Source organism: Candoia aspera, chromosome 2 (assembly GCF_035149785.1).
Source record: "Candoia aspera isolate rCanAsp1 chromosome 2, rCanAsp1.hap2, whole genome shotgun sequence".
Taxonomy (NCBI): Eukaryota; Metazoa; Chordata; class Lepidosauria; order Squamata; family Boidae; genus Candoia; species Candoia aspera.
In genome coordinates, this window is record NC_086154.1 from 164,256,239 (window position 1) to 164,283,381 (window position 27,143).

Consider the following 27,143-nt stretch of genomic DNA (forward strand, 5'->3'; position numbering starts at 1 on the left):
TTAACACAGTTTTTGCAGCTACGCATGCAATAATAAATCATCCTGCCAATCCATTGTTGCATCCCCACTTGCATTCTGGTTTATTTATTATTTATCAGACATAACTTGCCTTTCATTCAGGGGCTCAAGGTAGTGTATACTGTATATGCTACCTCTTCCCATTTCCCAACCCCCCAGCAGCAACCCTGTGAGATTAGTTGGGCTGAGAGAGAGTGACCGGCCCCAAGTCACCCAGGGAGCTTCTATGGCTGAGGATGGACCTGGACTTCAATCTCCCTACTGCCAGTGCAGCCCCTAAGCACTCAACACCATCTCTCCTCCCATTCTTGGGCTGAGACCTTCTATATATTATTCTGTCTGCCACTTCAGCTTTCTATTGCAGCTGCCTTATCACTTTCATGCAAAGCAACTGTTTGGAGAAAGTGGGACTTTAACAGCACCATTGAGCAAGAAATTATTGAATTCACATATATCAAAAGGTTTCAGCCAATCTCAGAAGGTCTCAGCAAACACGCTACAATTGTTAATTGATAAGGTACTCGTAATCGGTCTCACATGTAACCTGTATCTGCATAACCATCCTTTCTTCCCCTCACCTCACCCCAATTAAAATCCTACATCATCCTAGCCACTCTGTGCATCTGATGGAGTGAGCTGCAGCTCATGAAAGCCGATGCCTTTTAATAAAATGTGTGAGTCAGAAAAGGTGCTACCAGACTCCTGATTTTTTACATTCCATTTCAGATGCCCAGGACTCTGACTTGCTGCGGTGACAGCTACTTCTCCATCTCTTCTTCCACATCTCTTCTTCCACACAAGTATTTGCATGGATGGGATGTACAAGAAAGCATGGTTAGAAAGATAAATCCTGGAGAATTATACTGGGACAATTCATAAGCAACAGATGAGAGTACTATGAATAAAAAATAGCATCATCCGGGAATGATTCCCCAAAATATGCTTGATAGGGAAGTCCTGCAAATAATTAATTATTCGACCTGATTTAGCCTTTACAACAAAATGCCCCAGTCTCACCTAGAAAGGCTTCCTACTTGGTATGTGTGAAATGTGTGTTTCTATTGAAACAAAAGCACAGTATAACAGCCTGGGAGTTCTTACAATACATGAGGAAATAGTTGACAGAGTAGAACAAAAACCCATCTAGTACAACATTCTGTACCCCAGTAGCTGACACATACATTCAGACTTGTATTCTGTCAGTCTTATATTCTACATTACGTGTCTTAATTATATCTTGAACAATTACTAATTAATAAAAAAGGGGGGAAAAAGCAAGTTCAGAATTAGGACATAATAGCAATAGCCTTCTTCCTTTGATTTATTTGTTCATTTATCTTGCTCTCCTCAGCAACAGCCCTCTATGTTTGGTCTCCAACAGCTGGTATTTAAGATAGGCTGTGTTTGATTCTGGAGTAATTTACCAGACTAGTGGCCACTGAAAGCCCTGTCTTCCGTGAACTGTCTTCTTTCAAACCCCGCTAAACCTGTGGCCCTCCTCACTACATCTTCCCTATTTCAACTGTTGCTGTGTAATCATTTACTTCCGTGAAAGAGTCCTGAATCTCCTTGCACTGAGTCCAATGAAAGGGGGAGGGAGGGAGAAAAATGCATCTCTGCCGCATTTTCCATCAACGCTGAACATTATTTTATATGCCTCTGTTGTGTCTTTTCTTATCTGCCCTCATTCTAAGCTAAGAGACCCAAAAGCTTTAATTTTTTTTAAAAACTCAAGTAACAAGATTTCCATGCAGGGTCTTTCGCTTAATACCTGCCTTTTGGCCAGTACACTGCAGATACCTGTCTTAACAGGAAGCAGGAGCTGACTTACTTATAGATGACAGCTTCCCCCACTCTAGAACGCAGAAGACAGCAACCAGCACGTTACTTCCCCACTCCAAAGTAACAGGCATTACCTGCAGCTGGGGGAATATGCTTGAATGTTAAGGATCATTTATCAAAGCAATAAAAAGACTCATCCACAATAAGAATTGCTTCTGAGTATGAGCCACTTGCACAGAGAATGCCAGGATATATATTTGGCCACTCCAAATGCAATTCAGTCTGGGTTACTTCCAGCTGTAGCCTGCCATACACTCCGTCTGGGATTCAGTGACTAAGCTGCAGTTTCGTTATACAGAGAGCTTACCTGCATTAATAGCAGTATTATGTAAAGAGGAAGCAGCTCTGCCTTCACATCAGTTTCTCACTGATGGTCGTGTAAGGGGGGCAAGACAGGCTTTGCACAGCAAGCAGCAATTACTGCTTCCAATAAACCCACTTACAGGCTTTCCTATAAGAGCCTGATCCACAGTGTGCTTCCAGAACAAATGAACACTAGGGAAAAAAATTACCTCATCATGGCTCATTCACATAGGTTAACCATTTGTGTCTAATGCAAATTAAATTGTTCATTGCAAGCTTTATAATGTGGATTTAAAGCAGCTGGAAAATCAAATAAGAACAGCTGGGTTGCCCAAAGTTGCCTTTTGCAAATCTAATTATGAGACATCTCAACACTCACCAGAGTAATCCACTTCGAACTAAAAACATATCTGTTCCCTGAGGAGAAGAAATAATGGACACTGAGCCCTGGTATATGGATTGATCAAAAGGAAGGATAGGATCAACAGCCACAGGCCAACAATGAAACTCTTGTTGAGTGGCCACTGAAATGTATTGGCTTTTAAAGCCTTCCAAAATCGGGATATTTCATTGGTACCATAGAATAATGGCTAACTGGCAAGTTTCAATAGTAATAAAAAACAAAGAGAACATTTGCAGGAGAAGGCGGCTTGGTGTCCTCCAGAGGTTTTGGCATTTGGTTTCCATCAGCCACATTCAGCGTGGTCAGACAGTGACCAGGGATTATTTATAGTCCAAAACTTCTGGAGAACACCAAGTTCAGTCCCTCAACCTTTCTATAGCATATTTGACTGCTCAAAGCAAACTTAATATTACATTATCCCCCTTCTGAAGGGGGCTCCAAGAGGCCAGACACAGCCATGCTAGTAATGATACCTTTATATGGAACCTTTGGGATTATAGTAAAACAGGAGCATTTGGGTTTATTAACAATAAGTCCCACCATTTCACTAAAATACTCTTCTCAGGATTCTTTAGGTCACTGTTTCTTAGCCTTGGGAACTTTAAGATGTGTGGACTTCAACTCCCAGAATTCCCCTGCTGGCTGGGGAATTCTGGGAATTGAAGTCCACACATCTTAAAGTTCCCAAGGTTGGAAAACGCTGCTTTAGGAAAGCCTTATCAATAAAAGCATTCTATTTCCAAACAGTTTCAAGCATTAGAAGTCAAAATAAATTGTGCAGTCATTCCATCTTTCACAAATTTTCTCCAATAGGAAAATGGAAGGAAATAATGGGACTGGACCCTCCCCTCCTAATAATCCAAAAGTAAAGGAGAACATTAAACCCTATGTTTTCAGTATCAAGAGGACTTGCCTAAAACTATCTATTGGGTTTGTGGCTAAAGTAAGATTTCAAACGATGCCAGCCACAGCACTCTCAACTTTTAAGAATAAAAAAGTGAGGTGAGACAAGGGAGAATCCATTTGTTCCACGCCCCCTTCTGCTAATATTTACAATTGTCTACCATATTTTGGGGTTGATGGTCTACAGCAAGGGGAGTTTTGTATTTTTGGACACCCCTTGCCCAACCGAGAATGCAGCTTTCTAAACTGTGCAGAGAGCCTACATATGAACACACAAGCCTTCTGCACATGAACAAACTGGTGATGAAGGGATGGCAGAGGTAGAATACTCAGCTTTGGTTTCTCACCCACCCACCCAGTGTACTTATTGGATGTTCCCCTCCCATGAGTGGGGTCAGAACAGGTGATAAAATATTTTTCTTCTACTGGTTTACAGTGGAATGTGTGGGCAGAAATTCCTCCTAATTGCTCTTAGCCTGCAGTGCTCTGCCAACAAAAGCAAAACTCTGGGCTAATTGACATGAGGCACTTTAATTTACAGTTTATAAAAATGCTCTATTAATATTAATATTAAATAACTGTAAACACATTTGGTTACCTACTCTGGGTTAATTTATATCAATACTCCACACTTCCAGCAGACTGTAAGGTCCCTCATAAAGACGTAAATGGAATGAAAACATCCTTCGCTTTAGCCCTCCCATCTCCAGTCTAATTCACAACTGAAGGCTACAAGGCTCCTTCTGTACCTACACATACTCTACTTTAAATGTAAATGCCCTATGAACAACCAAATCTAACCATTTCTACATTTCCAAAACTATGTAGGCCAGCTCTCCATAACCTGGTTCCCTCCAGACTTACTGGGACAGCAACTCCAAGAATTCCAAGCAACATAAGCAGGAGCTAGCAATTTTGGGAACCTCATTTCCAAGATCATTGGAGGGAACAAGGGTTGGGGGAAGGGAGAAAGAGAATCTGAAGCAAAAGCATCCTGAAATAAGAAAGCACGCTCCTCTTCCTCACCACGGTATAGGAAGCCATACTTCTCTTGCAAGTTGCTCCAGATTCTCAGACGTGCTAAAAGCCTGTGGCATCCTTACTTCCCTGGAAAAAAGCATGGAAAGACATAATGCAGCTTGGAGGAATGCAGCAGAGTGAGCCAGGCTTGATACGGATACATACCCTCCATAGGTCAAACTACGCTTCCAAGAAAACATGCTCTATTCTTGCAACCTCTTCTGTGCCCGTTGAGGCTTCTCTGGCCTCCTGCATACAGGCTTTGTTCTTTCTGTGCAGCATACACGGCCAGCCCGGTTCCAGAGGGCACAAGTGCTGTCCCCAAATCACTGTTCCTCCCTGGAAGTTAAATGGCCACTGCCTCTCTTTCCTGAGACACACTTCAAATGGAAGAAGAAGAGCCTATCCTGCGCAAGAGCAGGAAACTCCTGGGGAGACACTGCAGGTTACCAGGAATGTGAGACAGCAACCACAGAAAAACGAGAGAGGAGGGGCACCATGTAACAGAAAATCACCGGGAGAACTGAATGAGATAAATACAGAGGAGGAAAGCGAACACACACTTTAAAACATAGCATATCCTCCAAGAAGTACTGTCATCTGGGTCCCCATCATGTTTATTGTTTTAGGGTTTACATGCAACAAGAGTAGACAGAGGGTGTTCTTCAATAATGTGCAAAATAGATACATCCTACAGAGCTAACAATTCCAAGGAAGCACAAGTAGAAAGAGGCAAAGACAGCAATGAAGGAACAAATCTCATGTGAAAGGTGAAAGGTCCCTGTGCAAGCATCAAGTCATGTCTGACCCTTACTCAATCTTAATTGAAGACGGGCAAAATGATCCTCATTCTGAGAATGTATGTGGCATTTTTAAGGAATAGGCCAAATGTTGCAATGGTACTAACAAAATATAATTCCATTTACCTGCCTCAGGTCACATCCTGCCCAATAATCTTTAACAGAAAACCTTTTCTTCTGATCCATCCCTACACCAAGTATAACTAGGTCTTCAAACCTAGTTTTCCCACCGTGAACCTCCAAGATACAGAAGATCTTTATGTCAAACTGTCCTTATGTCAGGATGGGGATCCACTCACATCCTCTGAGCCCTGCAAGCAGAGACCTTCACCAAGAAAATTCTTTGCCATTCTTTGGCCAGTGCTACTAATATTGCCTGCTTCTATTTTGTCTTCACGAATGTTTAGATTGATGGGATAAGGGTTTTAAAGCAGACTCCGTGTGAACATATTTGATCATATTAATAATTTGAATCCTGCTCTTCTATATTAACCCAAAGCATTTCACAAGATAAAAAATAATAAATATATAGAACAGCAATAAATACAAAATACATGACAGAAGCAGAAAAAAGAATACAAATTCTATTCTCTTAGCCACATCATAGAGTAATAAATCTCAAGCAAAATTACCCGTAGCTTATTTATTATTGCATTTATGTCCCACTTCTTCTATGAAAGGTCAGGGTGAAACACATGAAGGTATCACTCTTACTTTATCCTCATAACAGCAATTCTGGTTAGTACGTTGGTCTGAGATAGAGCTGGTTATGTATATTGTGCTAAGCCTTAATGTGTACGTGGGGTTTTTTTAAAAAAAATTCTGGCTTATTATGGTATGTAGATTTGCCAAGTGTAATTAATAAGCAGTGGTGAAATTATGGCTTAGCACAATGCACAAATCAGGCCAATGTCTGTCTCAAACCCAGTGAGTGATCTCCATGATCAAACAGGGACTTGGTTCTAGTCCAAGACTTTGATCACTATACTACATAATTAAGCATGATTAAACCATGACATTGAAAGCTTATGGAAGTTTGAGTTTTTAACCAGCCACCAACTCATAATTTCTGGAAAGATGATTCCACAAGGCTGATATTGCTACTTACTAAGGATCTATATAAGGGACGCGGTGGCGCTGCGGGTTAAAACAGCTGAGCTGCTGAGCTTGCCGATCGGAAGGTCGGCGGTTTGAATCCGCGTGACGGGGTGAGCTCCCGTTGCTAGTCCCAGCTCCTGCCAACCTAGCAGTTTGAAAACATGCAAATGTGAGTAGATTAATAGGTACCGCTTTGGCGGGCAGGTAACGGCGTTCCGTGTAGTCATGCCAGCCACATGACCACGGAACTGTCTACGGACAAACGCCGGCTCTTCGGCTTTGAAATGGAGATGAGCACCGCCCCCTAGAGTCGGACACGACTGGACGTAATGTCAAGGGAAACCTTTACTTAAGGATCTATATAGATGTCCAAATGGTATCTGGAGTAAAGTCTCTAATCTTGAGTGGAGAATCTGAGATACATGGGGGGAGTCAAGATCTTCTGGCCTTAAATTTATTTAGGACTCTAAAGATCAAATGAACTAAACCCTGAAACTATCAGGCAGCCAGTTCCTCTAAGTATATATAAGATTACTGTCTTAGGAGAAGTCTTGGGCTTATCTTTAATTATGATGTTGTTTTGAGATATTTTTCCCTGCTGGGCTCTCTGTTATATTGATATTACCCTTAGGCTCTTGCAAAAAGTAAAAGGAACAAAAAATACATAATTAAAACACAAGCAACCCAAATCAAATTTGTAGCAGTCATTTAACAGCAAGAGAACTATGTCAAAATGGCTTTTCTCTGCCAGACAACCAGAGTAAAACCTCATTTAGACATGAATGATCCAAAAGAAGTTACAGAAGGGCATTCTAAATACCTTTTGCTTGGCTTCTAGCTGCAGTTAATGCAAAGAATGCCGCACTATATACTGCTCTGTTGTTTAATATTTAATAAAATATTTAATAATATATTAAGACTTTTAACACTGATGAGAAATATCCTGCCAGATAAAAAGCAACAAGTATGCAAAAGGTAGGGAAGTAAGTCCTTCTCTCCTACCACAGTCTTAAAGAAACCCAGTCATCATTATTTGGGGTAAGTTTACTAAAAAATAAACATTAGAAGGAAAACTAAAATAACAATGTATAACAAAATCTTTAAAATGTTAAAGCCAGATGTTAAGTTGAAAAAGAAATGTAGTTCTCTCCAGTAGCTGGGTGCACACATCCCACCCAGCCATAATGTGTTAATGGCTTAGCACATTATGGAATTCCAGCCATTGTGGTTTATTCAAAATACTCTGCTTACTAATTACTAATAGTAATATAGACTTTATTAGTATAGATTGCTTAAAACATAGAGAACAATCTGTCCCATGGATTTTGTAGTATTCAGCAAAGGAGAATCTACCTCATTGAGTCTCCTTTGCTGAATACTACAGTACATAGTAATGCATAATAATATATACATAATAACACATAGATTCTCTTTTGCTGAGTATTACAAAACGCATGGGACAGATAGTTCTCTATGTTTTAAGCAGTCTATACTGTTAAAGCCTATATTAATATTAGTTGTGAAAGGTACCCCTGGAAATAACCTTATAATATAACATGGTTTATTTGTAAGTCTGAACTTACCCCAATAACAACTTCTGGCCTATTTTTTGGCAAGAAATACTACTTTGAAGCTTGGTTTGAAATTGGCTTATGAATTCTGGCTTTATGATCCCATGGCTTTGTCAAAAAATCAGAAGGCTACATGGCTTTGCCATTATTTCTGAATCTAGAATCTTGGCTCTCTGTTCAGAAGATTTCTCTCTCCCCAAAACCCTCAACAATATTCATCTGAACCTCAGCACCTCCTCGAGAGCAAGGAAGAAATGAGAATCTCACTTCCAAATCCCATGCCTCAGTACATGTTTGGCCTCACCAATGCAAGAAGATTCCCATTTCAGAGATGAGAAACTAGAGGTCTCTGCTATTCCCACTTCATTTTTCACCGGCCCTCAGAGATGCATGGGCTTTTAGTTTTGAAAGGGAGGAGGAGAGGAGGGAAAGGATCAGCCTTCTCCATTAGATATACACCAGCTCCAGCCCCCATCAAGCAACTGTGATGAGGGGGATTGATTTGCGGGGAGGGAAGGAAAAGGAAAGTCAGCAGCAAAGCAAAATCAGAAGTGATGACCAGGGCAAAGATTGCTAGAACACCAACCAGAAAGGAGAGGCACAACCAACCATCACTGGCTGTGATTTGCAGCATCACCTAGGACACAATTCTCAGATTAAATGCCTTCACCATCATGGTTAGTATGCTGTACAAACAGGGCCGCTAATTCCTACTTCTCCAGAAATCATAAGTAAAAGAAATCTTGGTAGTGGTGCGTGAATGCAGAAAAGTTCCCAAGTGTGATTACAAGGTCTGCCTTCACAAAGCCAGCCACCTACTGCTCTTCTGGGCTCCTGACAGCAGGCCTAAGATAAAGGAGAACCTGCCTTTGCAACCTTTCCCGTTCCTCTTTTTATTATTTTTATTTATTTTTTTAACAAAGGGAAAGGCATCTCTTGTAGACCAGCAGCTCTAGCCTGGAAGGGAGATCGGGCCATCTAGAAATTAGAGTAGTGGACTCCATGAGAAGCAAGAAAAATGGAGATGGGTAGGATGGAGAATAATGACATATTTCAGAGCCTAACTTCTCTTCCTACTTGCTCCATTCCTTCAGCAGTTATACACCTATAAAGTGATGAGGTTCAGGGGAAACTGCCTGCCAGTTCTAATTCTGAACATTTTAATGCTATAAAGCAGGGTTCCTGAACCTTGGCAACTCTAAGCTGTGCGGACTTCAACTCCCAGAATTCCCCAGCCAGATTTGCTGGCTGGGGAATTCTGGGAGTTGAAGTCCGCACACCTTAGAGTTGCCAAGGTTCAGGAACCCTGCTATAAAGCACACATAGAGAAAAGTTCTAGGAGTGGAATGGGGGAAAGCACAGGGGAAAGTCTCCTGTGACGATTGCCTTAATCTAAATAAAACTTACAGACTCAGAATCTTGATTCAGGTTCTTGATTTATTTAGAAAAGAGTGCAAACATGTAAAAAGCTGAGAATGAGGAAAGTGCACCCAAACTCAAACTAAATAGCGTCTTTGCAAACATCACTCCACCCCCTCCCTCACAAGCAGCCCTCCCCACATTCCCAGGTGCTCCTAACGAGCTCTGCTGATCAACGGGCTAAACGACCTTGACATTTAAAAGATAGCCGAAACACATTCCTCCCTGGCACCATCCCCTCCTGTTTATTGTACAAGGTTTCCAGCAGCACCCTCCCAGCCAGTACACGTGTCAGCACCGTGGCAAGCGAACTGTTACGATGTAATCTCATCTGAGCGGTGAACATGACATCTCCTTTCTGAGCAATAAAAAGTAGTCGAAGACTCAAAGTCCCGAACAGGAGCAAGGGGCTAGAACTGTATTCCAAATTTTGTTTCAAGCCTTTACTTATATTAATTCTACAAGAATAGTTTCCCCTCTGCCCTTTGGGGAACAAATGCTGTTATATAATACCCTTGAATTATAGACTAATTTCCCTACCCCAACCTCCCAAAAACCTGGATAACAATCCTCACAATTTCTTAGCTGGGGACAGTGGGAGTTGAAATCCAAAAAACCCAGAGAATGTCAGGTTGGAGAAGATTGTAAAAACCAGTTAGCTTGGCTGACTTCTCGGCAAAATTAAGCAGTAAATATGTTTCCAGACTGGAGGTCACAGCTAAGACAAAAAAGTCCTTCAGAAAAGAAGGCAAGTTTCAGATCAAGCCACTTTTCTAGGGACAATCATTGTGGATTACAATGTTTGTGGATTTTAAGACAGCTTCAACACACAAAATGTAACGGGAGAAATTTAATTTCTGGTCCCAAGTGCTGCTGTTAATAAGAGTTCTGTATGCATACACCAACGTGAGAGTGACTTTTGCCTATTAGGAAATAGAATTGCCCTGATTTAGATAATAAAATTCTTCCTTTTTCATAAGTATCTCTGACAAAGAGAAGTTCTATCTCCTTCCTTTCAATGGCTTTTTAAAATTGTATTTTACGTGCAAAAAAGGAAAGAGACAAAAATAGTCTTACAAACATATTCACATCTTATAACACAATTAAATTGTTCATATGTAATAGTCTGTGTAATACAAAAAGAAGGGAATCAGAGTATAAACTAGTATACACAGATCAAATGTCTAAACAGTCCTCTTACCAATAAAATCCTTGTTCAAATATAGAAAGAGAGGTAAGTCCTTCAGACCACTGTATAGCTGAGAGGAAATGGATGTCCTTCCAATTTTGTAATATCAGGTTTTTGCTATTATAAATACATGCAGTATCCATTTTCATTCTTCTCCTGTTGGTTTCCAAACCATTGTTACATAATTTGAAAGAACATCTATTTATGTGTGTGTGTTCCCCAAAATAAAATGTGTTAAATATCTTATATCCAAAAGAGAACCATTACAGTACATAACCATCTTCAGCAGTTATTAAACCTTTCAGTTACTTCCTCAAAAGATACTATGAGTCCAACAGAGTCTCTCTCTCTCCTCTCTGACAGTCATTTTGTATGTATTTCAGATTTACATCCTGCCTTTCCTCTCAAATGGGTACAAAAAAATGGAGTCCAAGGGCTACATCGCACCTACACCATCACTTCTGTTGGTCTTCACAGTTTGCCCAGAGAGTAGGTGGCACATTTGGGTGGAAGCTTATGGAACAATTGCATGTCTTAAACCTTCCAAATGTTTAAGGCATCCATATCAGCCTTTAAAACTTTCAAACCTCCATATTGGTTCCTAGACCTGCCCACTGTTTGAGTGCGGCCCTCAACAAAACTTTGTATGGTCCTCAAGATGACCGTAACAGTGGATGGGAGGGGAAGAGAGGTTGGCCCACTGGAGGCTCACTTGCAAGGTACCTCAGGGTTCGACTCTCTCCTCCCTGCTTTTTTTTCTTTAATTTTTTTTATTTTTTCAAAATACAAATTACAAAAAAAAGACAAAATACCTAAATGCACTAAAAATAGACAGTTAAATAAGACCATGTGTAAACTTAATTTAAAAAATAATAAAAACCAAAGAAAAGAAAAGATTTTAAAAACCCAAACTAAAGAAAAAGAGAAAAAATCTACTTTATATATTAAACTTATCAATTGTCACTGATTTACTAATAAATACCATACATTACTACAATATAATCAATACAAAGTATTATTGTAAAATATCACAAAATCTCTGCTCTAGTAGTACATATTGTCTCATCCTCTGATTAGTAGAAAATACTACCTTTTCCAAAACAGGTAAGTCACACATTTCCAAACGTTATTCCTTAATATCAGGAATAATGACTTCTCCAGTTTCTCAATATAATTATTTTAGCCATCTCCCATGCTCAATACAACCATAATTCCTGTAATGACTGCCTATCCTAACAGAGTCAGACTCACAAGCAGGCACTTAATGATATCTGATTTATTGAAAGAATAGTATGCAAATACAGAGAAAGCTGAGAATGAATAAAAGCACGCCAAATACAAACTAAAAACCCTCAGCTGAAAAGGTAATCCCTCCCCTCGCCTGACCATAGCAACCACCCCCCTCCCAGGTGCTGTTAACCATTTTCCACTGATCCTGGGAAAGTAACCTTGAACACATAAGATAACCCAAACACATTCCAAACCAGTAGCCAACAGATAACAACTCCCCGAAGTGGAATCCTCCTCCCTTCCGAGATCAAACACGTATCAGGTAAATGACATGCGAAACATTACGATGTACCAGGAACATTGAAACGGTGAACATGACATACCGCCCCCCCAAAAATACTAAGGAGCAGGTTTCATAGGATAAGCAATGTGGAAGCGTCTAACTAAAACAGGAGAGTTAACATCGCGGGCAGACACCCACTCAGGGTGGGGGAAATGCTTCCATCATACAAGGTACTGCAAGGTGTTATGAAGCCTGCAAGAATCAAGGACCTCCTTCACCTCAAAATGCTGTTGTCCGTCAATCATAATGGGCGCAGGAGGTGGAGGTTGGACATGCCAGCGATCGGAGTGGTTGACAGGCTTGAGCAAGCTGCAATGAAAAACAGGATGTAAACATCTAAGATTGTGTGGCAGATCCAATTTGAAGGTAACAGGGTTAACAACCCCAACAATGGGAAAAGGACCAACAAATTTAGGAGCCAATTTCTTTGAGGGCCGAGGAGATTTAATGAACTTGGTGGAAAGGTAGACCTTATCACCAACTTTAAAGGCAGGCTGAAGGGCTCGCTTCTTATCAGCATGCAGTTTGTAGGTGGACTGGGCATCCGCCAATGCTTGCTGAATTACCAGCCAGGAATCGCCCAGGTGCGCAGCCCAATCGGAAGGAGAACAAGGCGGTGAAGTGGGTTGAGGCAGATCAGGAACGGGCACGAAATCCCGGCCAAACACAGTACGGAAGGGGGTGTGCCCTGTGCTCTGATGTACAGCGTTGTTGTAAGCCACTTCAGTGAAAGGCAGAAGATCAACCCAATTGTCCTGCTGATAGTTAACAAATGCTCGCAAAAATTGTTCCAGGGTTGAGTTAAGAGCCTCTGTAGATCCGTCAGTCTCCGGATGCGATGCAGTGGACAGCGCCTGTTTGGTGCCCACCAGTTTTAAAAATGCCCGCCAAAACTGGGAAGTAAACTGTGTCCCGCGGTCTGTGACCAAATGGGCGGGGCTCCCGTGGATCCTGTAGATGTGGACTAGGAAGAGGCGGGCTAATTGTTGAGCAGACGGAATGGAGGCACATGGAATGAAATGGGCTTGTTTAGAGAAGTAGTCTTTCACCACCCAAATCACAGTCTTTCTCTGACTAGGGGGCAAATCGACAATAAAGTCCATGGAGATCTTCTCCCAAGGACGGGAGGGACTGGCCACTGGTTGTAGCAAGCCTTGCGGTTTGCCCCCCTTCCGTTTTGACATGGCACAGACAGGACAAGAAGCAACATAGTCTTTGACATCACGTCTCAATGTAGGCCACCAGAATTGCTGCCGCACCAGGTGTAAGGTTTTCACAAAGCCAAAATGACCAGCCACCTTATCATCATGAGACCTGATCAAAACCTCCCTTCACAAACTGTCAGGGACATAGAGACGATTCTGCTTCCATGCGAAGCCGCGGTCAAATGTAACATTGTTTCTATTCGCTTGCAACCAAGTGTCAGATTTCAGTTCAGAGAGAAACTGTTGTTGCAATTGGGAAGGAATTGACAGCCTCCCCACAGCCGGTGAAACTGAAGCTGAGGGCAGCTGCACACGAGTCTGGCTGCGAGTGACAGCCTGCATACCCAACTGAGGCTCTGTCCACAATATCCCCACCACGTCAGGTACCGAAGTCGAATCCTGGGGCAGGTGGGAAAGCGCATCAGCCAGGAAGTTCTTCTTTCCCAGAATGAATCTCAACTTAAAATCAAAGCGGCTGAAAAACTGAGCCCAACGGATTTGTTTAGGGCTGAGCTTACGGGGCGTACTAAGCGCTTCCAAATTCTTATGGTCAGTCCAGACTTCAAAAGGACATTTGGCCCCCTCTAAGAGGTGGCGCCAGGTGTCCAAAGTAGCCTTGACTGCAAAAGCCTCTTTTTCCCAAACATGCCATCTCCTTTCCATCTTGGAAAATTTGCGGGAGAGATACGCACAGGGCTTCAGGCAGCCTGCAGCATCTGCCTGCAACAAAAGCGCTCCAATGGAGAAATCAGAGGCATCCACTTGAACCATGAAAGGCTTAGTGGGATCAGGGTGTTGCAGAATAGGTTCAGCAGTGAACAGGCTTTTAAGTTTGTTGAAAGCCACCTGGCACTCAGGTGTCCAACTGAGCAACGCTCCTGGGTTCTTCACCTTCCGTGTGTCCCCCAGCCCCTTTGTTCACAATAAATCAGTGAGAGGCAAAGCAATTTCTGCGAACCCCTGGATGAATTGGCGATAATAGTTGGAAAACCCAAGAAAACTTTGGAGCTGCCTGCGAGTGCGTGGGTGCTCCCACTCTAAAATAGCTTGAATCTTTGCAGGGTCCATTTCAATACCCTTGTCAGAAATTCTGTACCCCAAATAGTCAAGCTGAGTCTTATGAAATTCACATTTAGATAGTTTAGCATAAAGCTCAGCCTTCCTCAGTTTGCTGAGCACCTGTTTCACCAAACGCTCATGTTCCTCCATTGTTTCAGTATAGATTAAAACATCATCCAAATAGACCAGAACCCCTTTGAACAAATGGTCATGTAACACTTCATTGATCAATTGCATAAACACCCCGGGTGCCCCCGCCAAACCAAACGGCAAAACTTTGTACTGGAAAGAGCCCAGAGGACAATTGAAAGCAGTGTTCCACTCATCCCCTTCCCGTATATGGATACGGAAATACGCCTCCCTCAAATCCAGCTTAGAGAAGATTTTCCCCTTGGCCAGATGTGCTAACATGTCTTTTATTATTGGCAAAGGATATTTGTTCAATATTGATACCGCATTTAATCCGCGGTAATCTGTACACAGTCTTAATGTCCCGTCCTTTTTTGCTTGGAACAAAACAGGGGCGCCTACTGGCGAATTCGCTGGTTCAATAAAACCCCTTGCCAAATTTTTGTCCACAAACTCCTGCAGCGCCGCCAGTTCTTTTTGGGTCATGGCATAGATTTTTAGCTTGGGCAGCTGTGCATCTGGGACCAACTCTATGGCACAGTCAGTTTTTCGATGAGGTGGGAGTTGGTCTGCCTCCTTCTCACCAAACACATCTGCAAAACTCTGGTATTGCTCCGGCAAGCCTTCTAGTGGGGTGGCAGCGAAATGCGGAGTTGCTGCTGCCACCCTCCCCACTGCAGCCTCTGGGGCATTGTCTTCTCCAGGGGCTTGATAGAAACCATCCCCAAAAGTCAAAGTCCTATGCACCCAATTTATATACGGGTTTTGCTGGACCAACCAAGGGATCCCCAGAATGACCAAAGGACCCCCCACTGGCGCCACTACAAAGGGCAGCCCCTCCTGGTGGCTGCCCATTTGCAATGCCACCATGCCCGTGGAATGGGTGACTGGCTTCCCCCCCGCCGTAGAACCGTCCAGCTGGGTAAAAATCATGAGACGTTTTAACAGAAACCTGGGTAGCTCCAAAGCAGCCACCACATCAGGGTGCATTAAGCAACGTGAACACCCTGAATCGATCAAAGCCCACACTTCAACAGTTTTTGTGCGGGAGCCCAACTTCACCTTCACTGTCAGTGTGGGATAGTTGCCACTCACCGAAATGTGGTCGCGCCCTTCCTCTACCACCTGCCCAGCGGCGCCCTTTAAAGCAGGTGGCTGGAGTTTCCCACCGGCTGGAGCAGATTGGGCTCCCCCTTGTCCCCAAAATAAGGGACGTCCTCAGCCAAAGCCGCCTTCATCTTCCTGGGTAAGGAGGGAGACTTCCCTGATGACTTTCCCGGACATTCCTCGGTCTTTCCTCTCAGGCACGCCACCGCTCGGTGACCTTCCTTCCCACATTGGAGGCATTGCCCTTTCGCGTAGCGGCGCTCTCTCTCCTCTTCCCACGCACGTTGGCCGGACTTTCCAGTGGTTGCAGTGGTGCGGGAACCCTTACTGAGCTTAGCATATTTCATCGCCCTTCGGTGAACAAAAGTTTCTTGGGCATGCTCAGCCTTCCCTGCCAGCTGAATCCACTCATATAAGGAGTCCGGATCATCTCGCCCCAGTGACCACCTTAGGACCTCTGTATTCAGACCGTCCTTAAAAAGTTCTATTAAGGTGGACTGGGACCAATCCTCAACTTTCCCAGCCAACGCTTTAAATTCGAGAGCGTAGTCTGCCACTGATTGTGGGCCCTGGCACAGCTCCTTCAATGCCCGTTTTGCTCTTTCCTTAGCTAACGGGTCTTCAAAGTGTAGTTTTAACGCCCACAGGAATTCCTCAAACTCCTCTAACTCAGGGACCTCCGATTGACACAACTGCACGTACCAATCGGCTGCCCGCCCCTTGAGCTTAGTGGCAATGGCATTAATCTTGGCCCTTTCTGAACGGAAGCACTGTTCCCAGTCGTCCATATAACTTCTTGCATTAGTAAGGAAGAATGACAGCTTGGTTGGATCTCCATCAAACTTAACGGTAAAGTCTTTTATCCCTGCTCCGGGCAGCCCCTTCATCACAGCTGGACGATTGGGCTTCCTTGTAGCCCCCAAGGATCTCCGCTCTCGAGGAGGGGACCTTGAAATTGTCACCCTCGGCACTCTTACTTCCTCTCAGTGTCGGGTCCTACTCCTTTCCTCTGGGGAAGTGGGGGGCGAAGAGGGAGTCGAGTACCTATGACTGGACTCCTCTCTCCTCCTCCCTCGCGGACCCCAGTCCATGGACATTTTCTGGAACATAAATTCTAAGGACTCCAATTTAGCCTCCAGCAGTTTTATACGATCAGGGGTTTGGGATCCCTCCTGTCTCTCTTTTCTCACCACAGTTGGGGACAACGGGTACCTCTGCTTCCAAGACATTCTTGACGTCCCTGGTAGGGGTCCCTGGGTTTCATCCCAGGTGATCAACTCGCCTGGTGACTCGCCGGTCGGTTCAGGGGCTCCTTTGGCTCCAGCCTCCTCATCCCCTAGGCTGAAGCTCGACCCCTCCCGAACTTCCGAAGTCTCTCTAGGGGGGACTCTCTCCATTCTCACCACTGTAGAATCGGGTTCTCCCTCGCTCGACTCCTCGCTTTCCACAGCTTGTGGATTTGGATTGCTCATCGCTAGCGCTTCCCCTCACAAATTAAATCTGGAAAGGGGCTAATGGAAAAATTTTTTAGATTCTCAGCTTTATGTAATGACTGCCTATCCTAACAGAGTCAGACTCACAAGCAGGTACTTAATGATATCTGATTTATTGTAAGAATAGTATGCAAATACAGAGAAAGCTGAGAATGAATAAAAGCATGCCAAATACAAACTAAAAACCCTCGGCTCAAAACGTAATCCCTCCCCTCGCCCAGCCGTAGCAAACCCCCCCCCCCCCGGTGCTGGTAACCATTTTCCACTGATCCTGGGAAAGTAACCTTGAACACATGAGAAACACATTCCAAACCAGCAGCCAACAGATAACAACTCCCCGAAGTGGAATCCTCCTCCCTCCCGAGATCAAACACGTATCAGGTAAATGACATGCGAAACATTACAATGTACCAGGAACATTGGAACGGTGAACATGACATCCTGATAAACAGTCAGATTCCAAAGTTTTGGTATATTATTCAACATCATGTTAACATCTTAAAATTTAAAGATTTTCCTTTGAATCTACTTATATACATTAAAACACTATTCCAAAAAGATACCAAATGATCACATGACCATATAATATGGGTTAATGAACCCTCGAGTTTTTTATGCCACCAACTTACAAAATCTGATGTCCATCCTTTCAAACACATTCTTTTGGGCAACCAATCCAATCCAGTCCAATCCTATCCTAATGTAATTTTTGATGAATCAACTTTAATCTCAAATCTGTAGATACCATTTAAACATTTTTAAGGACATGAAGCCATTGATGGGGTAGTATCGGAGACATTAGTTCTTTAGTCCATGTTTGAAATATCCCAGAAATGTCCACTTTAAAAATATTTTTGAGCTTTTGATAGAGCTATATTATAGGTTTTACTTCTGTCATGGATTCCATCATGTAAGAAAGCATCTCAGGTGCCTCTGAAGCAGCCAAAGTATCAGGCTCAGATTGGTACATTAGAACATGCTTAAGTTGAACATGCTCTTCCTTGCCTACATGGAACTCCTGAAGGAGGTCATTTGCAGTGAGGTTTGAGGTAAGGTGTGATAAGTATACTGATAATACATACCTTTGTGTCTCTCTCTGTCAGCTCCATCTGTAACTCTAGGTGTGGTAGCACTACTTCTGAAGGAGCACATCCATGACTTGGTGCTCCTGAACTCTCAGCTAGATAGGCAAGTAAAAACCATGACCAGGGTAATTTGCCCAGCTTCAGCTGGTGTACCAGTTGTGGCTTTAGTTGTAGTGCTAAGCCTTGGCAACAGTGACTTACGTCCTTAACACCAAATGTTGGATTAGTGCACTGCATTCTACTTGGGGTTGCCCTTGAAGACTACTCAAAAGCAACAGTTGATGCAAAACGTAGCAGTCTGCATTCACTGTCCATAGACTTCTGAATACAATTCAAAGTGCTGGTTTTAACTGGTACAGCCCCATATGAGTTTGCTCCTGGGTGCCTTCAGGACCATATTCATCACACAGAATTGAGCAATCCAGTGTGTCCTCTCCAACAACTCATATGAATACTCCACCACTTCCAAGAGATTAAGAGGACAGGAACTCACAGACAGTACATTTCTATTATAGGCCCTGTTTAAGGAACGCCTATCTCGATGGTGTCCTGGAAGCTAGTGAAAACAGGTCTTCCAGACAGCATCTGAAGGAGGATAGATCAGTGCTGTCTGGATTACTGGATGTTGTTTTGGTTTGGTTTTATGGGCTGCTTTTACTGTTTTACTGATGTGACCCATCAGGAGTTTGTGCAGGTTGTGGTGTTATGTAAAATAAACAAATAAACATATGCTGAATATGCTGGAGAAAAGTAAGCTGCTATTCCTTAATTGGGATAACTGGAAAAGAAATCTTGATCTTGCACATCTGAACATGCAATAATTCCTATCTATAATTAGGAAATTTTAGAGGCAAGCAAGTAGGCCTGAATTACTACAAGGGAAAGTATATGGCCCACTTATGGAACTCTGATTTGGGACACTCTCAATATAAATGAGTAAGACTTCTCTTGGATTTCCCTCAATCCCACTGAAAATGTAAATGGAGATGCTCCCAGCTGAGGAGAATATATAGGAAGAACGCTTTTGTTTAGCATATGTCAGGTGATAGCATCTCTGGCATCAGGTGTTAGTTTTTAAAAAGCAGTTATAGCTGAACTCCTCCAGATTGTCTAACTGGGCTCAGAAAACAGCTTTACTAATCCAATCATGTTTCCCCTTAAAATTACTTGTCAACATCCAGTTTGAAATAAAGTAGAATTTATTCAGCTGCTAAATTGGAATTTAAGTACATACTGGGAGGTTTTTATTTTTGATGCAGTGATTTATAAGCCAACCTTTAAAAACCAGCTTGATATAAAACTGTAAAGGTTTAGCCTAGTTGTTCTTAAATTCACTTGCCCAAGTTTCTAAGGAGAACAGTTGTTTATACTGCCAATGTTCCAAGAAGCATCCTCTTCTGTTCCTGATGGATATTATAACATTCTTTTTAATTTGAATTTGCAGTAAGGAGGTAAGAGAAAACTCTCTATATCCTTTACCATGCTGTTTTTAAATGTGTCAGAATATATTTCTCTGTCTTTGATGAAAGGGCATGATTTGGGGTTGCATGAGTAGATCAAACAAACTGGTGTGCCATCTATCAGTTAAATGAATGACATCAAGATTGTACAAGCCTGATGTGAAATAGAGGAAAACAGGACAGAGCCATACAGTACAGTAGTCACTGAGACATCAGCTTAAAGCCTTCTTCATTCCCCAGGGAATACATTTCCCAACCGAAGGTAACAGCGATGTTTGATAAAATAGGATTCTCTCAACAAAAACTTATGCCACAATTAATCTGTTAGTTCTTAAAATGCCACAGAACTCTTTCTCCTGTTTTTCTGCAACAGATCAGCATGTCACAAACACAAACATCTGCTCCATGCCAAGCAACAGAACCAAGACATGAATACCGTCATCTCTTGTGAATGCACGAAAATGGAAGCAAGTCCTCTTCATTCGTACTGAAGGTATAATGCCTACTAGCCAGATACAGTTGGGAAGATCAAAGCCCCTTTCAGTTCACCCCTGATTCCAAAGCACCTCAGAGACCAGCATAGCTGACTAGCAGGCAGACAGAAATGGCACGCAATCTTGAAACCCATTTCCTATCAGGCTGACGAATTTTAACAAGGTGGGATAGTTTTTGTCTAGAAGTCAATTCCTCTCCCGTTTGGCCACTATATATCCAGAGAAAGCTATTTTACACCAGTTCAGGAAGGTTCTTAACAGCAGCAAAATCCTCTTTATATTTCACAGATGAGCCTTACCACAGAAAACATGTGCCAGGGCTAAACACTGCTGAGTCCCTGCGCATACAAAGACCATAATTAATGATGCAAGAAATCAAGACCCCTTTTGGATATCTGCCTCCCCCCCTTCTAACTAGCCAAGGACCCCAAAGATGCTTGTGCCGTTTCTCCTAATACTGTCCCTCCAAGGATAGCAATGACAGGCAGCGGTTCAAGAGGGGCACCAAGTTGCACTCCTAAGGAACAACTCTTGCTGCATTTTCTGCCTGCAATGTTTTAAACTGCCCCAGAAGAAAGGGCATGGGAGAAGTGGCAACACCTCTGGGCCAGTATCTCTGACCGTCTCCACTCCTCCTTTCCACCCACCCGCTCCCCCTGGGGAGGGATGTGATGGGCGCTTAAGTTACGGCTCAGCCCAGCCGAAAGGTCACTCCGTCCAGGTATTCACCCCTTTATTTCTGAGAGAGGAGCCTGAATGTCACAGATCTTCCCAGTAAAGGGTACGCAGGGGTACACTGCTTCTGAAGAGGGAGGCTCGACTTATCTGTCACGGCTAAGAGTCGCGGCCGGCTCTCTCCTCCTCCGCCCCCGAGCAGCGCCCCCTCAGTGCCTCCTTCCCTTTTCCCGCGCCTCCTTAATTAGCCTGGCAGGAGAGGCGCCACGCGGCGGCCGAGCTCCCCTACCTGCGCGCAGCTCTCTCATCGCCGGCGACCAGGCAAGCGGACGGCGGCAACGACGCAGGGAGCCCGGCGCCCGGCTGCTCCTCCGCATTTGCTAGCTCCCCCCGTCTCAGCCCAGCCTATCAATTATTCAAGTAGGTTGCGGCGGCCTTCTCTCCTCCCCTTCCGCTGCCGCGACTCCACCTGCAGACGAGCGCCGCTGTTCCGCGGAGGAAGCGGGCAATTTCGCCGGGAAAGGGACGGGGCGCGGATGGGGGGACTGATTGGCTGTGCCCTCTCGAGGAAAAGCAGATCGGAGCCCGCTCCCAATTCTGCAGTCCGTGAAGGCGATGATGGGCGCGACCCTAACCTGAGCCCAGTTATATCAGGCCGGGCAGCCTTTTGCCTCGCCCCAGCTACCTACTCGGTTGATCTTAAATTGATGCCGTGGTCTCTCCCAAATGCACACTTGGGGTCTCTGAATGGAGGCCCGGTCTGAGGAGGATTTGTGTTTTTTTTTTTATTACTTTAACTGTGTGGTGGGGGAGGTTAGGAAAGAGCAGGATCTGTCTAACTTAGTTTGCCTCAGTCCGAAAACCAGCAGCATACGTGTGATCCTGTCTGTGCTTCCTTAAAGCCAGTTTCCCCCAGTTCATCATCTTTGGAGAAAGCCCTGTGGTTCTCTTCTGTTAAGCCACACAATGAAACCTGAGAATCCCAAAGTCTTGTGTGACCTTGGCTGTACATTTTCCAGGCTGGCAATAGAAACCAGTCCCTGTAGAAAACAGGAAGCTAAATAGAGACCTTTAGTGAAGAGGAGAAGTGATGATCGATATCTCAGTTCAGTTTCATTAAAGATTTTCTGCTGATTTTTGTTTTTCAAAGACGATAGGAGAAAGAAGCTCCAGTTTACATGCAGATTAATTTGTTGTATTGTAAGATAATCTAGGAAAAATGGTTGGTCCAACCTATGCTGGGAAATTTCTCTCCCTCCCCCCCCCTCCCCTAGGAAGGAGACAAGGGCAAACCATTTCCAAAAATGTTGCCAGGAAAACTGCAGAGACTTGTCCAGGCAGTGGCCAGGAGTCAACAATGACTTGAAGGCACAAAAAAAAATGTGTGTGTGTGTGTGTGAAAGGCTTCAAAAATGGATGGGCAGGGCCCCCTGCTGCCCCATCTATGAGTTAACAGAATGAAAGTGCAATTCTACTCCAAGATTAAATCAAGCCATAGTGATGGTAGGGAGAAAAAGCAGCTCAGGTTATGGTAGGAAAAAAAAAAACTGGGGCCTAGACTCTTATTTCTGTACAGCACCTGAACCTCATATGGTTAAGGTGAACCTCATGTGGTTTAGGTGCTGGGCTAAAAACCAGGAGGCAGAGAGTCCTAGTCCTGCCTTAGGCATGAAAGCCAGCTGGATGACCTTGGGCCAGTCATTCTTAGCTCAACTCACCACACAGGGTTGCTGTTGTGGGGAAAAGAGGAGGAGGAAGGAGTATCAGGTATGTTCATCGTCTTGTTTTGTTGTTTATTCGTTTAGTCGCTTCCAACTCTTCGTGACTTCATGGACCAGCCCACGCCAGAGCTTCCTGTCGGTCATCAACACCCCCAGCTCCCCCAGGGACGAGTCCGTCACCTTTAGAATATCATCCATCCATCTTGCCCTTGGTCGGCCCCTCTTCCTTTTGCCCTCCACTCTCCCTAGCATCAGCATCTTCTCCAGGATGTCCTGTCTTCTCATTATGTGGCCAAAGTATTTCAGTTTTGCCTTTAATATCATTCCCTCAAGTGAGCAGTCTGGCTTTATTTCCTGGAGGATGGACTGGTTTGATCTTCTTGCAGTCCAAGGCACTCTCAGAATTTTCCTCCAACACCACAGTTCAAAAGAACCTATCTTCCTTCTCTCAGCCTTCCTTATGGTCCAGCTCTCACAGCCATATGTTACTACGGGGAACACCATTGCTTTAACTATGCGGACCTTTGTTGTCAGTGTGATGTCTCTGCTCTTAACTATTTTATCGAGATTTGTCATTGCTCTTCTCCCAAGGATTAAGTGTCATCTGCAGTAATCTTCGCACCTAGAAATACGAAGTCTTTCACTGCTTCTACATTTTCTCCCTCTATTTGCCAGTTATCAATCAAGCTGGTTGCCTTAATCTTGGTTTTTTGGAGGTTTAGCTGCAAGCCAGCTTTTGCACTTTCTTCTTTCACCTTCATCATAAGGCTCCTCAGTTCGCTTTCAGCGATCAAAGTGGTATCATCTGCATATCTGAGATGGTTAATGTTTCTTCCAGAGATTTTAACTCCAGCCTTGGATTCCTCAAGCCCAGCTTGTCGCATGATGTGTTCTGCATACAAGTTGAATAGGTAGGGTGAGAGTATACAGCCCTGCCGTACTCCTTTCCCAATCTTAAACCAGTCCGTTGTTCTGTGGTCTGTTCTTACTGTTGCTACTTGGTCGTTATACAGATTCTTCAGGAGGCAGACAAGATGACTTGGTATCCCCATACCGCTAAGAACTTGCCACAATTTGTTATGGTCCACACAGTCAAAGGCTTTAGAATAGTCAATAAAACAGAAATAGATGTTTTTCTGAAACTCCCTGGCTTTTTCCATTATCTATCGGATATTGGCAATTTGGTCCCTAGTTCCTCTGCCTTTTCTAAACCCAGCTTGTACATCTGGCAATTCTCGCTCCATGAACTGCTGAAGTCTACCTTGCAGGATCTTGAGCATTACCTTACTGGTATGTGAAATGAGTGCCACTGTTCGATAGTTTGAACATTCTTTAGTGTTCCCCTTTTTTGGTATGGGGATATAAGTTGATTTTTTCCAATCTGATGGCCATTCTTGTGTTTTCCAAATTTGCTGGCATATAGCATGCATTACCTTGACAGCATCATCTTGCAAGATTTTGAACAGTTCATCTGGGATGCCATCGTCTCCTGCTGCATTGTTATTAGCAATGCTTCTTAAGGCCCATTCAACCTCACTCTTCAGGATGTCTGCCTCTAGCTCACTGACCACACCGTCAAAGCTATCCCCGATATTGTTATCCTTCCTATACAGGTCTTCTGTATATTCTTGCCACCTTTTCTTGATCTCTTCTTCTTCTGTTAGGTCCTTGCCATCTTTGTTTTTGATCATACCCATTTTTGCCTGGAATTTACCTCCGATGTTTCTAATTTTCTGGAAGAGGTCTCTTGTCCTTCCTATTCTATTGTCTTCTTCCACTTCCGCGCATTGCTTGTTTAAAAATAATTCCTTATCTCTTCTGGCTAACCTCTGGAATTTTGCATTTAATTGGGCATATCTCCCCCTATCACTGTTGCCTTTTGCTTTCCTTCTTTCTTGGGCTACTTCTAGTGTCTCAGCAGACAGCCATTTTGCCTTCTTGGTTTTCCCTTTCTTTGCGATGGTATTTTGTTGCCGCCTCCTGAACAATGTTGCGAACTTCTGTCCATAGTTCTTCTGGGACCCTATCTACTAAATCTAGTCCCTTAAATCTATTCTTCACCTCCACTGCATATTCCTTAGGAATATTATTGAGCTCATATCTAGCTGATCTGTGGGTCTTCCCTAATCTCTTTAGTCTGATCCTAAATTGTGCAATAAAAGTTCATGATCTGAACTACAGTCAGCTCCAGGTCTTGTTTTTACTGACTGTATAGATGTCCACCACCTTTGGCTGCAAAGGATGTAGTCAATCTGATTTTGGTGTTGTCCATCTGGTGAAGTCCATGTATAAAGCCATCTCTTGGGTTGTTGGAAGAGAGTGTTTGTTATGCAGAGTGAGTTGTCTTGGCAAAATTCTATCAGCCTATGTCCTGCTTTGTTTTGTTCTCCCAGGCCATGCTTACCTGTAATTCCAGGTGTCATTTGACTGCCCACCTTAGCATTCCAGTCTCCCGTGATAAAAATAACATCTCTTTTAGGCGTGTTGTCCAGTAGGTGCTGCAGATCCTCATAGAACTGCTCTACTTCAGCTTCTTCAGCATTTGTGGTTGGGGCATATATTTGGATCACTGTGATGTTAGATGGCTTGCCCTGAATTCGAATTGAGATCATTCTGTCATTTTTTGGGTTGTATCCAAGCACTGCTTTAGCCACTTTACTATTAATTATGAAGGGTACTCCATTTCTTCTGTGGTCCTCTTGTCCACAGTAGTAGATCTGGTGGTCATTTGATGTGAAGTGGCCCATTCCAGTCCATTTCGGTTCACTGACGCCCAAAATGTCTATCTTTAATCTTGATATCTCACCAATAACCACATCCAATTTGCCCTGGCTCATAGATCTTACATTCCAGGTTCCAATGGTGTGTTGATCCTTAGAACATCAGATTCGCCGTTCACCACCAGCACCGTCGGCCACTAGCCATCCTTTTGGCTTTGAGCTAGCTGCGTCATCACGTCTGGGGCTAGTTGAACTCATCCTCTGTTCCTCCCCAGTAGCATTTTGACCATCTTCCGACCTGGGGGTCTCATCTTCCGATGGTATACCGACATATCTCTGGTTGTACTGATCCATTTAGTTTTCACGGCAAGAATACTGGGGTGGGTTGCCATTACCTTCCCCAGGGATCGCATTTAGTCTGACCTCTCTGTCATGACCTTCCTGTCTTGGGTGGCCCTTCACGGTTTAGCTCACGGCATCATTGAGGGGCTCAAGCTCCAGCACCATGACAAGGTAACGATCCTTTGCTGAAGTCATCGTCTTGAGTTATTTATAAAAATAATAAAGGTGGGATAAATAAGTAAATTTAGGACTTGGAGGGCAAGTGAGACTTGATAGCAGCAGATTTGGTTATATGACCCCAGATGTCCACTAGGGTCAGGGTTTGATTTAAGGATCCCAAGAAGCACACTGATTGCACAGTCTTCTTCCTTCTGCAGCTTTACCTTTCAGCAGCCCCTTTCTCCTCTTCTCTTTGCCTTGCTCAGGGGGAAGAGCTCTGCCTCCTTTACTCTTTGAATCAGTCTCCCCTTCCTTTGTGATTGCAACTAGGCTTAAGCACCCTGGTTTTCAGATCTTGGCTGGCATATTTCCTGCATTGAAATACCTGCAAACACAGCTCTTCATAAAATATATGTATGGCAATCAACGTCTGGCTATCAATTGCTACTAATCCTATTTAACTTCCAGACAAGCACTACCAGAGGCAATTTGTGGCCTGAGTTGTGCTTCTCCTACAACACTGTACAAAAACAGCTAGAAGAGCTTTTTGGCTGGTCCGGCAGAGCTCTTGGGTCTGAAAGGAGGTCATGCGCTTGAAAAGCCATGTAGGAATCTTTGTGCCAGATGTAACAAATGCAGCTGTTAACACAGAGAGGACCATCCAAGACATTTTGCTGCACTCAGGGAAACATTTTGTTCTCTCTCCCCATTCCAACCCCTTTGGCATATACAGGAACTGGACAGACAGCCATGGCATCCTTTTTCAGCAGTGCCCTGGGACAGCAGTCTCCTGGGCTGCCTGAGGCCAGCTTAACAGTTGATGGGTGGGCACATGGCACAAGCAATCCTGCCCTCCTGGCACTGCTGCTCCCTTGCCTCTTTTCTAGGGTTTACTGTATCTCTTGGCTGCCATCTTGTGGACATTTGGGTTAGTAGCCCACCTCTGGTAGCCCTACAGTGTGCCCCATCTGCTTGCTGATGCTGACAAATGCTGCGATGCAAGAAGGCACATGCTATCAGCTAGACAACTCCCAGAATCTCCCAGCTAGCATGGCCACTACTGAGAATTCTAGGAGTTGAAGTCCACCCATCTAGAAGTTGTTTCCCAGGTTGAGAAACACGGTGTGGGACTGTAGGGACGAAGTTGAATGTCTCTTAGCATGTTTATTCAGCCTCAAACCTTTCTAAACTGCCTTGTCCCTGACAGCTTAGGGCCCAGATGGGGTGGAAAGGTAACTCAAATTGACACCAGAGAATCTGGGGGACAGAAGCATTGACTCAGGAAGATGGAAATTCAGATGTTACTCTGCCACTCCTACAAGAATTTTCTGCTCAAGGCAGCCAGCTCCCTACGT

The 27,143-nt window shown here is 43.8% G+C and overlaps 2 protein-coding genes across 7 annotated transcripts in view; one reads left to right on the plus strand and one right to left on the minus strand.

Moving 5' to 3' along the window:
• LOC134491156 (rap1 GTPase-activating protein 1-like) overlaps positions 1–21,252 on the minus strand; it is a 71,246-nt gene extending 49,994 nt beyond the window's left edge. For 3 of the 6 annotated variants that reach the window (XM_063294705.1, XM_063294703.1, XM_063294704.1), the window contains exon 1: positions 733–1,856. In XM_063294705.1, the coding sequence (XP_063150775.1) occupies positions 733–734 (2 nt within the window). In that variant the 5' untranslated portion in view covers positions 735–1,856. Of the gene's footprint in view, positions 1–732; positions 1,860–21,135 lie in introns of those variants that run through there. The other 3 variants (XM_063294707.1, XM_063294708.1, XM_063294706.1) reach the window with 3 other exon arrangements.
• The window catches only part of MRPL51 (mitochondrial ribosomal protein L51), a 377,933-nt gene that overhangs the window by 240,916 nt on the left and 109,874 nt on the right, over positions 1–27,143 (plus strand). The gene's annotated exons all lie outside the window — the stretch shown is intronic.